Below are 13,874 nucleotides of genomic sequence, written 5' to 3'. Positions count from 1 at the left end.
CGCCGGTTGTTATTCTGACCATAATTACACACACACACACACACACACACACACACACACACACACACACACACACCCACACGCATGTGGGCAATGTTTCTCTGTTTGTTTTTGTCCCACTGATGATGTCATAGTGTCATCAGTCGTGTCATAAATCACTGATGACCTCATCAGTGATGTCATAAGATGCGAAGTTGTGACATCATCAGTGAAGTCATTCGTCAGTGATGTCAGATGAGCAAGTGAGCCCGCACAGTGGTCGAGCTGCAGGGTCAGCTGCAAGACCTTAGCGGCCGAGCTAGCGAGCCCGCCCAGCGGGCGAGCCTAGGAATTGAGCGTGCGAGATGCTTAGTATATATAATACAACCGATTTATATAGCGCTTTTCCTAGTGCTCGCTGTAGTATAGGCTGCTATACTACAGTATACTACTGTATACTGATGATATCATCACTGATATCATCACTGAACTATAGCCTCAGCCTTAGGGTCATCAGCATTAGGGCAATTAATCTGCCCTAATTAAAAATCAGGCTCCGTCAGGTTACCCGCACGGGTGCTCTTTACACTTCCTGAAAGTTTCAGCCCGATCGCACGTAAAACGGCAGAGCTGTGGCCAGACATAATTCTTGAAACAAACAAACAAACAAACAAACAGACAGACAGACAGAGTCCAATGGCAAGGTTACACACATTGAGTTGCATTCAATCAGAAAGGTCTCTTTCCCTTTGAAAATGTTTACATTCTTTTTCCAAACAACTCTAAATCTAACTCTAATAAAAGCTTTTGATCAAAGTTCGATTTTTTTTTTATTACTTAGAAAATGCATTTAAATTTAGAATGTAAATTGTCTATAAAAGATCATGCATTTTAATGTGATGTAATTTCACATAACATCAACATTTATTTTTGGCACACGGCTCTCCATCCACATTAATTTTTGGCAGTTGATAGGAAAGAATTTGGGCACCTCTGTGATAACTGACAAGGCAGAATGCAGGGAAAACCCCTCTGACAGCAGCTGTCAGATCAGTGTGAAGCATTGATAGAGCGGCAAGTAGAATGAATGTTCACTATGTTCAATAAACCTTTATAATAAATGTTAAGTATAGTCATTTTTATATAATATACATGATAAATCTTAATGCATCTTGAAAATTGTCTTTTCAATTTGTAATAAATAGCAATAATTCAATGTTATTCTTCTGCTAAATAATAAAGTTGTTGAGCAGAAGCAAAGGGACACATACTGTAAGTAGCTGTGTGAACTTCAGTTGGAGCATTCATATGACATTAGCTGTTTATAGATCATGATGTAACATTGACATTACTGTAAGTATTAAAATAGTACGGTCACAGGTGTGTGTTTATTGGGTATTTTACAACGGCTTTCTTTGAGTGTGACTCGGCCAATCAGAATTGAGGATTATAAATACTGTCTATCCAGATAAGACCCATTCTTAAGACGCATTCTTAAGGCCCCAAACATGAGCCAGAGTAAAACAACTTTACACCCACTGTGCCACAGAGAGCCAAAGTCCACATCACTTCCTGCTTCAGCATCTGCAAGATATTTCATCCGCCATTTATTTTCCTGTAAAAAAAAAGCGGATTAAAATAAAAACTTTTTTTTACTGTTTTTTGTTCCGTTTTGGTCAGAGAGAAATGTTCTATGGTTTCTCCTGATTGTAAATATAGCTGAATTGCTTGGTAAAGTAAAACTATTTTTATAAGCATTTTACGAAATGTCTATGAAAAAATAAATGACGGATGAAATCTCTTGGTGCGCATGCTGAAGCAGGAAGTGAAGTCGACTTTGGCTCTATTGTTTTCCTATGGGAAAAGCAGGGTTCAATTCCCGGCAGCCGTACTTCCGGCTTGGTCAGACGTTCCTACAGACACAATTGGCCGTGTCTGTGGGTGGGAAGCTGTGTGTGTGTGTGTGTGTGTGTGTGTGTGTGTGTGTGTGTGTGTGTGTGTGTGTGTACCTGTGTGGACTCTGACAGTGATGACGTCAGGCATGCTGTCATGTGTGTGTGTGTGTGTGTGTGTGTGTGTGTGTGTGTGTGTGTGTGTGTGTGTGTGTGTACCTGTGTGGACTCTGACAGTGATGACGTCAGGCATGCTGTCATGTGTGTGTGTGTGTGTGTGTGTGTGTGTGTGTGTGTGTGTGTGTGTGTGTGTACCTGTGTGGACTCTGACAGTGATGACATCAGGCATGCTGTCATGGGGGGGGTGTAGCGGGCGCAGCGGGTGTCCGGTCGGGTCAGAGGAGCTCATCTCCAGCTGGATGGAGCCGTGAGGCTGAACGCCCAGCGCCATGAGCGTCTGCTGAGAGTCCACCACACTGCCTAAACACACACACGCACACACATACACACGTGCACACACACACACACACACACACACACACATACGCACGTACACACACACACACACACACACACACACACACACACACACACACACACACACACACACACACACACACACACACACACACACACACACACACACACACACACAAACCAGAGACACTGTCAAACTATTCATCATTCATCTAGTTTGACAGTTATTGAGAGTTGATTTGAGTTAATGAGTTATTAATTTGAGTTAGTGTGGACCAGTGATGTCACTGGTCCACACTTTAACACTCAATAACTGTCAAATTAAATGACAGACTTCAAAACAGTTTACAGTTTTCTGATATACTACTGATGTTCTAATGATACAAAGCTGGTTGAAAATGGGCGGAGTGTTCCTTTAAGAGACTGGAAGCAGAGTGAACCACCAAATGATCAAGAAGCCCTGCAGTGTGCGAGCAGTTTTTATTATTTTGTTGTTTCACTGTTCTGCAGAGAGACCTACCGTGCAGAGAGACCTACCGTGCGGAGAGACCTACCGTGCAGAGAGACCTACCGTGCAGACAGACCTACCGTGCAGAGAGACCTACTGTGCAGAGACCTACTGTGCAGAGAGACCTACCGTGCAGAGAGACCTACCATGCAGACAGACCTACTGTGCAGAGAGACCTACCGTGCAGAGAGACCTACTGTGCAGAGAGACTTACTGTGCAGAGAGACCTACTGTGCAGAGAGACCTACCGTGCAGACAGACCTACCGTGCAGAGAGACCTACTGTGCAGAGAGACCTACCGTGCAGAGAGACCTACCGTGCAGAGACCTACTGTGCGGAGAGACCTACCGTGCAGACAGACCTACCGTGCAGACAGACCTACCGTGCAGAGAGACCTACTGTGCAGAGAGACCTACTGTGCAGAGAGACCTATGGTGCAGAGAGACCTACCGTGCAGAGAGACCTACCGTGCAGAGAGACCTACTGTGCAGACAGACCTACTGTGCAGAGAGACCTACCATGCAGAGAGACCTACCATGCAGACAGACCTACTGTGCAGAGAGACCTACTGTGCAGAGAGACCTACCGTGCAGACAGACCTACCATGCAGACAGACCTACTGTGCAGAGAGACCTACTGTGCAGAGAGACTTACCATGCAGACAGACCTACCATGCGGACAGACCTACTGTGCAGAGAGACCTACCGTGCAGAGAGACCTACCGTGCAGAGACCTAACGTGCAGACAGACCTACCGTGCAGAGAGAGACCTACCGTGCAGAGAGACCTACCATGCAGAGAGACCTACCATGCAGAGAGAGACCTACCGTGCAGAGAGACCTACAGAGAGACGTACCGTGCAGACAGACCTACTGTGCAGAGAGACCTACTGTGCAGAGAGACCTACCGTGCAGACAGACCTACCATGCAGACAGACCTACTGTGCAGAGAGACCTACTGTGCAGAGAGACCTACCATGCAGACAGACCTACCATGCGGACAGACCTACTGTGCAGAGAGACCTACCGTGCAGAGAGACCTACCGTGCAGAGACCTAACGTGCAGACAGACCTACCGTGCAGAGAGAGACCTACCGTGCAGAGAGACCTACCATGCAGAGAGACCTACCATGCAGAGAGAGACCTACCGTGCAGAGAGACCTACAGAGAGACGTACCGTGCAGAGAGACCTACCGTGCAGAGACCTACCGTGCAGAGAGACCTACCGTGCAGAGAGAGACCTACCGTGCAGAGAGACCTACCGTGCAGAGAGAGACCTACCGTGCAGAGAGACCTACCGTGCAGAGAGACGTGCAGCAGCTCTGTGGGAACCTTCAGCTCCGAGGCGAAGTGGCGTTTCAGCTCCTGGATGCTGAGACCGATGGCGAAGGCCACCGTCATCACATGACCCTCCGGCACCAGCATCACCTTCACTGCAACCAATCAGAGTCACTTGGAGGCGTGGCCAACTACACCGGCTAGCAGCCGGCTTATCCCGCTGACCATAGTGTAAGTGTAAATGTGGATTAGGGTTGACATGTATACTTCGTTTTGGATCAGTTTTCTCTGTTAAAAGGAGCAAAACTATTGAACTGTCTATCTACTGAGGTGAAAGCGCAACACGATTTTAATGTTTTTAATAGGGGCATTGAGTCATGGTTAAAAAAGAAACAACATTTTTCTCACACCTAAATACCCCTGTAGACCACTGGTGGTACTCTGTGTATCTATGTCTGTGTTTTGTATACATCCTTGTCAATGTATTTGTATGTATGTACTTGTGTGTTTTATATTTGATTATGTATTTTTGGGGATGTGTGATGCCTCACATCTTACCTATAACAGCAGATGAGACCAAAGCCGAGTGAATCGGCGAGTGAAATGAAACGGTTTATGGTAGCTGCCTAGCAACAGACGCTAAACAAGAAGAACGGCTTTCCTCGCTACTTCCAGTGGCTTTCTACTCTAGCGAACATCTCTTGTTATATTCTAACAGTTTGTTTGGAAGTAATTTTGTGGTTAGGCTGCCGTAAACCGCGGTGTTGTTGGGCTCAGAGTCTCACCGGTCGCTGTTGAGTTCCCCACATGCTCTCTGTTGTCTGAAGGCTGCACGGCCTCACGCAGGTCCTCCAGCCCACCTGCAAGTTGGAATGAGATTTAGAACCAATTCTGCTGAATATAATAATAATAATAATAATAATAATAATAATAATAATAATAATAATAATAATAATAATAATAATAATAATGATAATAATAATAATAATAATAATAATAATAATGACACTAACACCTGTAAAAATCGAGGCCGACATGAATTGGTTTCTCACTGGGTCAATTCAGCGAGTAAACAACATTTGGAAGATATCAGTAATTAAGAGTTCAGAGGCTGTAAGTAACTGTAGGCTATATTATGTCACTCCAGACTCAGGCTCTTTTAACAAACACGTTCCTCCACAGACACTTTCTGTGACTTCCTGTTTGCTGCTTCTCTGCTTTTGCTTGTCTTATGTTTTACTTGGTGTTCAGTGTCTCTTTCTGTAGCAGAGTGGAGATTCCATTCATAAATAAAATATCATGACTGTTATTATAATTAAGAAAAGATTAAACTTCCCTGCAGGGAAATTGTGTTACAGGAGCAGCAACATATAAAACTAGACACTGCAAATAAAAATCTAGTCTTATTCAAGTAAGAAAGAAAAAGAAGAGAGAGAATTATACAAACATTTTCAACTATTTCAGCACTAGAACCTGTTGAGCATAATTATAGAATATATGATTTAAACATAAACAGCATTATGAGGGTGTGTAAAGTAGCAGCAGCAGAACAAAGAATCAATGAATGAAAATACAAATGTAAGTGAACATAAGAACAAACTACGGAATATGTAGTATGAAACATTAAAACAGATCAATATGCAATTAATAACAATGACAAGGACATTGACAACATTATTATCCTTATTTATTTATTTATTTATTTCATTTTTTCTTTCAGGACTTCACATAAGGCTTGATGAACTTGGGTCAAAGAAAAGCTGGCAGCTGTTCATTAGGGTTAGGGTTATTTAATGGTGAATTATAATTACATTGCAACCAGTCATGTGTGGCCTGTGAGGCAGGTGATTTATGGGACAAACATGGTTAACACACAGTTTAACGTTTTTAAGATTGCTTAATATTTAACTTTAACTTTTTTTTATAATCTCTTTAAAGGGACACTTCACTGAAAAACAATTTATTTTGCACATGATCTCACACATAACCGAAAACTGTAAACAGTTTTGCAGTCATTGACTTAGTTTGACAGTTAAGCTGTGGTGATGTTATTTGAGCATGAATAACATCACTGGTCCACAACTTAACTCAAACCAACTCTCAATAACTGTCAAATTAAATGAATGTCTGCAAAACTGTTTACAGTTTTTGGATATACTTCCTATTTTTGTAATGATACAAAGTTGGTTGAAAATCAGCAGTGTTCCTTTAACTACTGGCAAAGTAACAGCAAAGACGACGGCCCAACTTCAACTCACTTCCTGTCATTTTGTCATGTGGGTTTTGCCCATGGTTTTCCACGGACACGCCCACTTAGGAGACTTTTAGCAGGTCTGAGTCAGTCTGAGTCAATGGTTGACCACGCCCATTTAGGAGAATTGTTGCTACACTTGTTAGAATTGGCGGAGCCTGCGGTGACCCATCTTAATATAATTAAGCAATATAGCACGAGAGCAAGTGTGTTGTGGAGAATATATCCGGCCTGCGGCCTCGTGGGATAACAGCTTATCAGCGGGATATATTCCACAACACCACCATTATTTAGAAATGCGGGGTTAAGAGTGAGGGCGCGCGCGAGAGGGGTTAAGACATTAGCCCGCGTCTATTCTTGTACAAAACATCATTTTCTGCGAAGTATTAGTAAAGTTATAAGCGAAGATCGATTCACAAGGATCTGACAGCTGTCTCCGCCATTTGTTTTTTTTTTAAACCAAAGGCTTTTAGTAAGAGAGTTGCCATGGCAACCAATAACCGAGTCCAATAACCCATGGCCATGGGTTATTGGACTCAGTTATTGGATTTATACAATGGCTGTGAACCAATCAGATTGCTTGATTTGAGAGAGCCGTTTTATAATATATGGTAACATATATGCATATAGCATATAGCATGCAGCCTCCTACCTGCATGCTGGACCCCAGCATGCAGCTAGGAGCTCCTAGCCATTTGTTTGTCAGGTTTAGCACTTTATGTTAGGCAACATTTAAGTTGGTAGATATTTGGGACATTTGAAAACGTGGTCAAAGATAATTCGTTTGCTTTGTCCAATAATAACATAAATATCAGACTCTTCCAGCAGCTTCAGGTAGGCTCACCTGAATCCAACATGGCGGCTTCATTGTGTGACTTTCTGTCGGCCTCCAGCGGCCGTGCTGCGAAGCTGCAGTCTGGAGGAGGGTCTGTCTCTGCGTGCAGGCGTTCTGCTGTCTCTTTACCTCCCTCTCCTTCACCCACGCTGTGGTCCGACATGACAGCTTTAGCACTGCAGCTAGCTGTTAGCTGAAGTTAGCTCAGTCCAGTCAGGTAAAGCCAACCAGGTGAACGTGCAGCTCGGGCTCCAGCACCTCTGAACAGCGTGCAGACGCACCGTACTGATCTCACACACACACACACAGGCAGGCAGGGAGACTGTCCTGCTACCGTTAGCTTGGTCTCCAGGCAACCCAGTGTTTATACGCTGCCATGGTAACCGTGAGGAGGAACGTCACCTTCCTGACAGGGAGCCCTATCAGAATCAGGTTGATTGCCAAGAATTAGCCTTTTGATGTATACATAAAATAAACACGGAGAAAAATAAGAACGTAGAAGTAAAAAAAAAAAAAATAGCTAAAGAAAAACTAAAGAAAAATAAATACAGAATATAAAAAAATTATGAGATGAGCGATCAGCTTGTTTGTAAACGGCATGGACAGCTTCTGAGGGCAACTGGTTCGTTTTAAACAGCAGTTCAATGTGAAACCATGCCCTCTTTGAACTCTAACCGCTCTTTCCTAATTTAAGTTAGACACTGCATTTAAACTTTAAACAAGTCACCACTTTTAGGACTCTATCCGATTAATTCAGCTTTAATTTATCTTTTACTGTTTGAGAAATAAGCAGTAACATTATTGTAGGCTACAGCAGATAAGCTCCCATTAATACAAGAATTGTGCACTTTTTGAAAGAAACGTGAAATTTCTCACATAGTGAATAGGACAAATCAGCATGACGTCACTTGCCACCCAGAAATGCGGAACCCCGCAGTTAATAGTATGAGTTGTGCCAAACAAACGTTAATATCTCAAAAACTATAGGCTACATCGCAGGCCAAGGGAAGCATACATATATCTGCTGTGACATACTTGCTGTGAGACATCAAAGAAAGATGAGCAAATACAGCCAGAGTGCGCCACAAGCCACCCAGTGTCTCGGAGGTGTTACTGCATGCTGAGTGACATTCGAGTATTTCCTGCCCGAGTGACATCACTTCTGTCACAAATTGTGACCGACATCGGAACCCATTTACTCAATTTTATTATTACTAGAAATTTCGCGCACTCGATTCCTCGAATCTGGACTGACAAACCACCGACCTAGGCGCCATCGTGCAACTATACACCATCGGCTCCTACCAGGAAGGATTTATTACATCACTGATGATATCATGCTCGAGTGACATCACAGTTGAGCAATTGCAAATGCATTCAACACACACACACACACACACACACACACACTGTGTCTGACTGTCATCGTACCAGGCATAAATTGTATAGAATTTATATCAACTGCAGGAGCTTTAATTTTTATGTTACTTCCTGCATTTTCGACACAAAAATGGCTGCTTTGGGTGCTTTTGAAGTTTGAAGTTTTTATTTGTGGAACATATTCCATCACGTTAACACTAGATGAATTGCATGTCCTTTACAGTATAAATGTTAAAAACACAAACACAAAACATTATTTGAAAAAGGTTAAAATATTATAGGAGATCAAATTACATATAAGTCTGCTCAGGTAGGAGATGGTGGACTTCCTATAGTGCTCCGTTCTTGTTGGCATAGATAGACTGGAGCTTACTGGCCTGTCTGGTGCTGCAGCCAGAGGCAGACCCATTGGAGGGGGGAGGAGTTCTCTCAGATGGAGGGGGAGGAGTTATCTCAGATGGAGGGGGAGGAGTTCTCTCAGGTGGAGGGGGAGGAGTTCTCTCAGGTGGAGGGGGAGGAGTTCTCTCAGATGGAGGGGGAGGAGTTCTCTCAGATGGAGGGGGAGGAGTTCTCTCAGATGGAGGGGGAGGAGTTCTCTCAGGTGGAGGGGGAGGAGTTCTCTCAGGTGGGAGTTTTGGACATGATGAGCGTAACTCCGGTACAGATCTTCTCTGCTCTCTGAGAGCCGGCAGATGCTGAGGAGACTGAGGCAGGGCTGCTAGTGGCAGGCTCTTTTTTGGATCTTCTCCAGCTGATTGGATTGGTCGTCTGATAGGGAGGAGTGTCACACTGGAGCACTATAATACTCTATGGTGGGCCGGATGTATGTTTTGAAAATGCTCACTAGATCAGCTCTGCCTACACCAAAACGGTTAAGCCAGCTTACGGTTGGCAGTGGAAAGCATTTGGTTGACCTGCTGGTCCCACTTCAAGTTCCCTTGGATCCATAGGCTGACCTTGACTGAAGACACCACTTCTAGATGGTGGGCATTCAGAACCAGGGGGGCTGAGGGGAGTGGATGGCGGGAAACATGTACATGGACATCTTTACATTGACTAGGGTTGAGCTGCATAGCCTGGTTTGAAACCCAGGAGGGCAGCTCGTCCATGACAGATTGCAGTGCATGTGAAATGGGTGTATAGTGAATGTGACTTGAAGTGATGGGGCAGTTGACGTGAGGTCACCGCGTGGAGCCTGGGTGGCAGTAGGCTACTAACAGTATTAGCAGCAGGTATTAGTAGTGTTAACATGTTGTCTCGTGGTTTTCAGCACAGACAGCAGCAGCAGCAGCTCAGCAGCATGCTAATATTAGTGCTGGTTGTATGGGTGTGAGCAGCCGGGGGTTATGCTGCGGTGTTACGGGCAGATCTGCTGCTATTCTGGCCGTGTGGGGGTCAAAGGTCAGGCTGCTGCGACACAGCGGCTCCCGGAAAGCTCCTAAAACTAATCTACTGCTCTGCTGCTCCCTCACACACTGCAGAGCGGGCTGAGCTGGGGACCAAACGCACTCCCCACCTGTCCTATGTTGAAGACCGCCTAAAGTCATTTATTAAGATCTATATAAAAAATACTCTAGCCTGGTTAAAACCATCCGGATCTGTGAACTCACATTCTGTCTGGTTCTGTGGACCCGTCTGGACTCAGAGCTGTGTGCAGTCATTTCAGTGGGTGGAAGCAGCCCTTAGCCAATCAGTGTAGCCAAATCCAGTCCTTCAGCCAATCAGTGTCCGCTGTTGCATACTCCTCCTGTTCTTGTTTAATTGTTGTTATTGAGTCTATTTCTGCAATAACTGCACTTATGGCTGTTTAGACGAACTCGACGGACGTTACTGCTCCAGCCGGAGAGCCATGGAGGCAGCCATCACTGTTTCGCCAACGGCGTTCCTGATTGGCCGGTAACGATGTCAACTAAGGCAGGTGCCTGATTGGCCCATCCACCTTGTGGAGTCTGATGTAGCCCAGAGGCCAGACAGTGTCGCAGAATGAAACACATAAATGTGAGTTCAAGTGACTGGATGGTTTACCAGGCTCAAAACACTTTGAATACTAATTTGTCTGATGGTTTCCCCCCAACAAAAAGTTAACAAAATTCCAAAGCAACCAATCAGGGTTATCTAGAACTGTGGTTCTCAAAGTGTGGTCTGGGGACCCCCAGGGGTCCTTGAGTGGTTCCAGGGGGTTTCCAGCAAAAAGGAGAATACTTTATTTTTTGCTATAATTCCATCCATAAGTAACACAATGACAATGTATGACATTTTGGTCATGGGTTTCATACACGTTTTGTAATAAAACATCTGGGACCCTGTATCTCCTCCCTGAGGCTAACAGGGAGAACAGGCTGTTGTGGGGGTGCTTTGTGTCTTTGATGATCTTCAGGGACCTCCTGAGGCACCGCTGGTTATACAGTTCCTGCAGTTCTGGCAGCTCACTTCCTGTTACGTGCTGGGCTGCACGATAAAAGGTAAATAGGAAAATATCTACATGTAAAGACAAAATCACAACAAGTGCAAGTGCAGTCCAATATATGTAATAGCTGCAGCCCAACACCCAAAATCCATGTGCAAATAATGCATGGAGATTCACACTTTAATGCATCTACAATGCTACTTTATTTCTCTATGAACCAAATAGGTTTGATCATTTTTGTGCCATTTTGGCTTGACAGTATGAATATCGGGTCAATAATATAGACATCAGATAATTCCTCATCATTGAGGAACACCCACAAAGAAGAGGACATCGTATAGGCTACTGTAACAGTAGGTTGCCATAAGTCACTACAATCACGTTTCGGTAGTGGGGATGCACTTCTCGGTGGGGGGATGCAGAATCGGGCATAACACCGGCCTGTCAGCACAGCCAGTCTCTGAGCCGCTCTCCCCAGTCTCTCAGTTGGGTAAATCTTACTGTACACAATTCATGAAAATCCATCATATCATATTTCTTAGTGGGAAAAAATAGACCGATTTTTCTTTCCACGAAAACAATATGTGCTTGTGCCGGGGCGGGTAAGCCCCCGCAGGGGCCTGCATGCTGTCTGGCAGGAGAATGTGGGAGCCCTGCCAGCGTGCCAAAGACCTGGCTTAGCTCACACAATGGCCCACGTAACCCCGCTGGCCCTCTCCGCCCTGTTGGTCCACATCACCCCGCTCTATTTAAGAGAAACAGCCAGGTGTCGGCAGGCCGCACATTCACCCTCTCTCTCTCTCTCTCTCTCCGTGCGAGCGCACCGTCGGCGGGAAGCGGCAGGCGGAGCATTCCTCAAATTTGGCGACAATAAATTGAGGTGGGGCCTAAATATAAAAACCCTCTCCTCCTGTCGGCCTCTTCCAGCGTGTCTTGAACAGTGCGAGCGGTGAACACACCTCACAGGTGAGGCTGGTCTGACTCTGCAGCCGCACGGAGGCGTCTCGGATGCAAACAGCAGGTATTTGGATGCTTGTGTCCTTGTTCAGTTTCAGGATGCTGTTGGAGGGAAGGTGCTCAGCTAAAGGCACGTCTAGTGTTCCTATACAAGTCTGCAAAATCTGTATTGTGGAAAATGTATTTGATTATTTCCAGATGTTGGAATTGCTAAAAAGGCTCTCTCTGGAACAGTTTGGAGAAAAACCTGTTCAGTCACGATATATACTTGACACTTTTACATTTGCATTTTTAATATACTTCAAGTTACGTCCAAATGTATAAAGTCTATAGCACATTTAAAACAACCACAGTTGGCCAAAGTGCATAACAGGTTGCAAATATCAAAATAAGCAATAGAATAGTACTAAATAACAAATGAGAATAAAAGGAAACAATGAGCATTCATAATAACAAATACAATAGAAAATGAAGTTGAATAGAAATGGTAATATATTTTGCTATTTTGCCCTGTGATCTTTTGGTAAAAGTCTTCTCTACACTGCTGTGGGCCTGCTGTGATTTGATATCGTGAAAGTGTAGAATAATTCATGTGATGATCAAGCCTCCATCAGCTCCTCGTACTGAAATGAGTGAAATATGAAATTCCAGGCAGGAAGTGAAGGCTTGGGAAAGTCAAGTGTAAACAACAGGTACCCCCTAAACCCCCTACCCCCCCCCCCCCCCTCTGCAGAGTGATGAATTCCTATGGGGACTTTGATGAGGATGAGCTCACAGACTACATCATCCAGCTGAGTATTCAGGACTCGTGTCAGGATGCCTTCCTGAAGACTGACGCCAGGTAGGCCTGCTCCCACCAGGGTCATGCCTATGTTCCCATGGGTTCTATGTTCCCGGGGTTCTATGTTCCCCGCTCCTGCTAAAAAGGGTTCTATGTTCCCCGGGTCCTATGTTCCCCGCTCCCGAAAAAGGGTCCTATGTTCCCCGCTCATATGCGTAAAGTCGGCGAGTGCAAACCACAATATCTCGAGGTTGTGAGACTTGATTGACAGACTGCATGAGGGAAAGCTCGAGTCTATAGGCTCAGATATATGCACACATTCAGCAGCAGGAGCAGCAACATGCTATCTATAATATTACATTTTTCAGAGAGAGAGAGAGAGAGAGAGAGAGAGAGAGAGAGAGATCAATATTTGCAACATTCACGCAGCACAAATCGCCTCTGCCTATATAACCCACAGACATGCACAAGATCTGTAAAGCCATTCAAATAAATTGTTTAATTTCGCTTTCCTCTGCAACAGGCTACTTCCCACAGGCTACTTCGCAAGCATAATGGGCGAAGAAAAAAGAAAGCGAAATAATAAGTGTTATATCACTACGTGGCCGACATATGCTTCTCTAGCCTCTGTATAAATGTTACAAATTGCTAGGGAAAACTTTCTTATCGTGGCATTTTGCCAGGAAAACATGAGGCATAGCCTACTGCGCCATAGCGCATCGCAGAAACCTTTGCACGCCGAACCCCATCTTTTCAAGATGAGCCAGAGACCCGAGGCAGTGCACTGTAGTATGGAGTCACGCTGAAAAAGGTGCGCTGGCTCTGGGCAGTGGGTGTTGGGTGCTGGGGGTGAAGTGAAGGATGGTTGTGGAGGCGTCCGGCGGTGCGCTACTCGCCGACTTTACGCATACGAGCGGGGAACATAGGACCCGGGGAACATAGGACCCTTTTTCGGGCGCGGGGAACATAGGACCCTTTTTCGGGAGCGGGGAACATAGGACCCGGGGAACATAGAACCCGGGGAACATAGAACCCGGGGAACATAGGTACGCTCCCCTCCCACCTGCTCTCACTGCCAACTGCTCAAATACTGCCGTTTGCTCAGGAGCCCATGGCGTCACTTCTTAACGA

The 13,874-nt window shown here is 45.0% G+C and overlaps 2 protein-coding genes across 2 annotated transcripts in view; one reads left to right on the top strand and one right to left on the bottom strand.

Annotated features, from left to right (window-relative positions):
* Positions 1 to 7,381, bottom strand: part of LOC310800677 (IQ motif and ubiquitin-like domain-containing protein) — a gene marked incomplete at both ends in the record, with an annotated part of 22,576 nt that extends 15,195 nt beyond the window's left edge. The window contains 4 exons of the mRNA XM_083663293.1: positions 2,187 to 2,351; positions 4,153 to 4,287; positions 4,918 to 4,992; positions 7,228 to 7,381. Coding sequence (XP_083519419.1) covers positions 2,187 to 2,351; positions 4,153 to 4,287; positions 4,918 to 4,992; positions 7,228 to 7,381 — 529 coding nt within the window. The remainder of the gene's footprint in view (positions 1 to 2,186; positions 2,352 to 4,152; positions 4,288 to 4,917; positions 4,993 to 7,227) is intronic.
* A 5,318-nt stretch (positions 7,382 to 12,699) lies between these two features.
* LOC310800676 (ankyrin repeat and SOCS box protein 15-like) overlaps positions 12,700 to 13,874 on the top strand; it is a gene marked incomplete at both ends in the record, with an annotated part of 37,402 nt that continues 36,227 nt past the window's right edge. The window contains one exon of the mRNA XM_083663292.1: positions 12,700 to 12,803. Coding sequence (XP_083519418.1) covers positions 12,700 to 12,803 — 104 coding nt within the window. The remainder of the gene's footprint in view (positions 12,804 to 13,874) is intronic.

The sequence above is a fragment of the Poromitra crassiceps genome (genome assembly GCF_964638095.1).
Source record: "Poromitra crassiceps genome assembly, chromosome: 30".
Taxonomy (NCBI): Eukaryota; Metazoa; Chordata; class Actinopteri; order Beryciformes; family Melamphaidae; genus Poromitra; species Poromitra crassiceps.
This window is presented reverse-complemented; position numbering and strand designations above follow the sequence as displayed.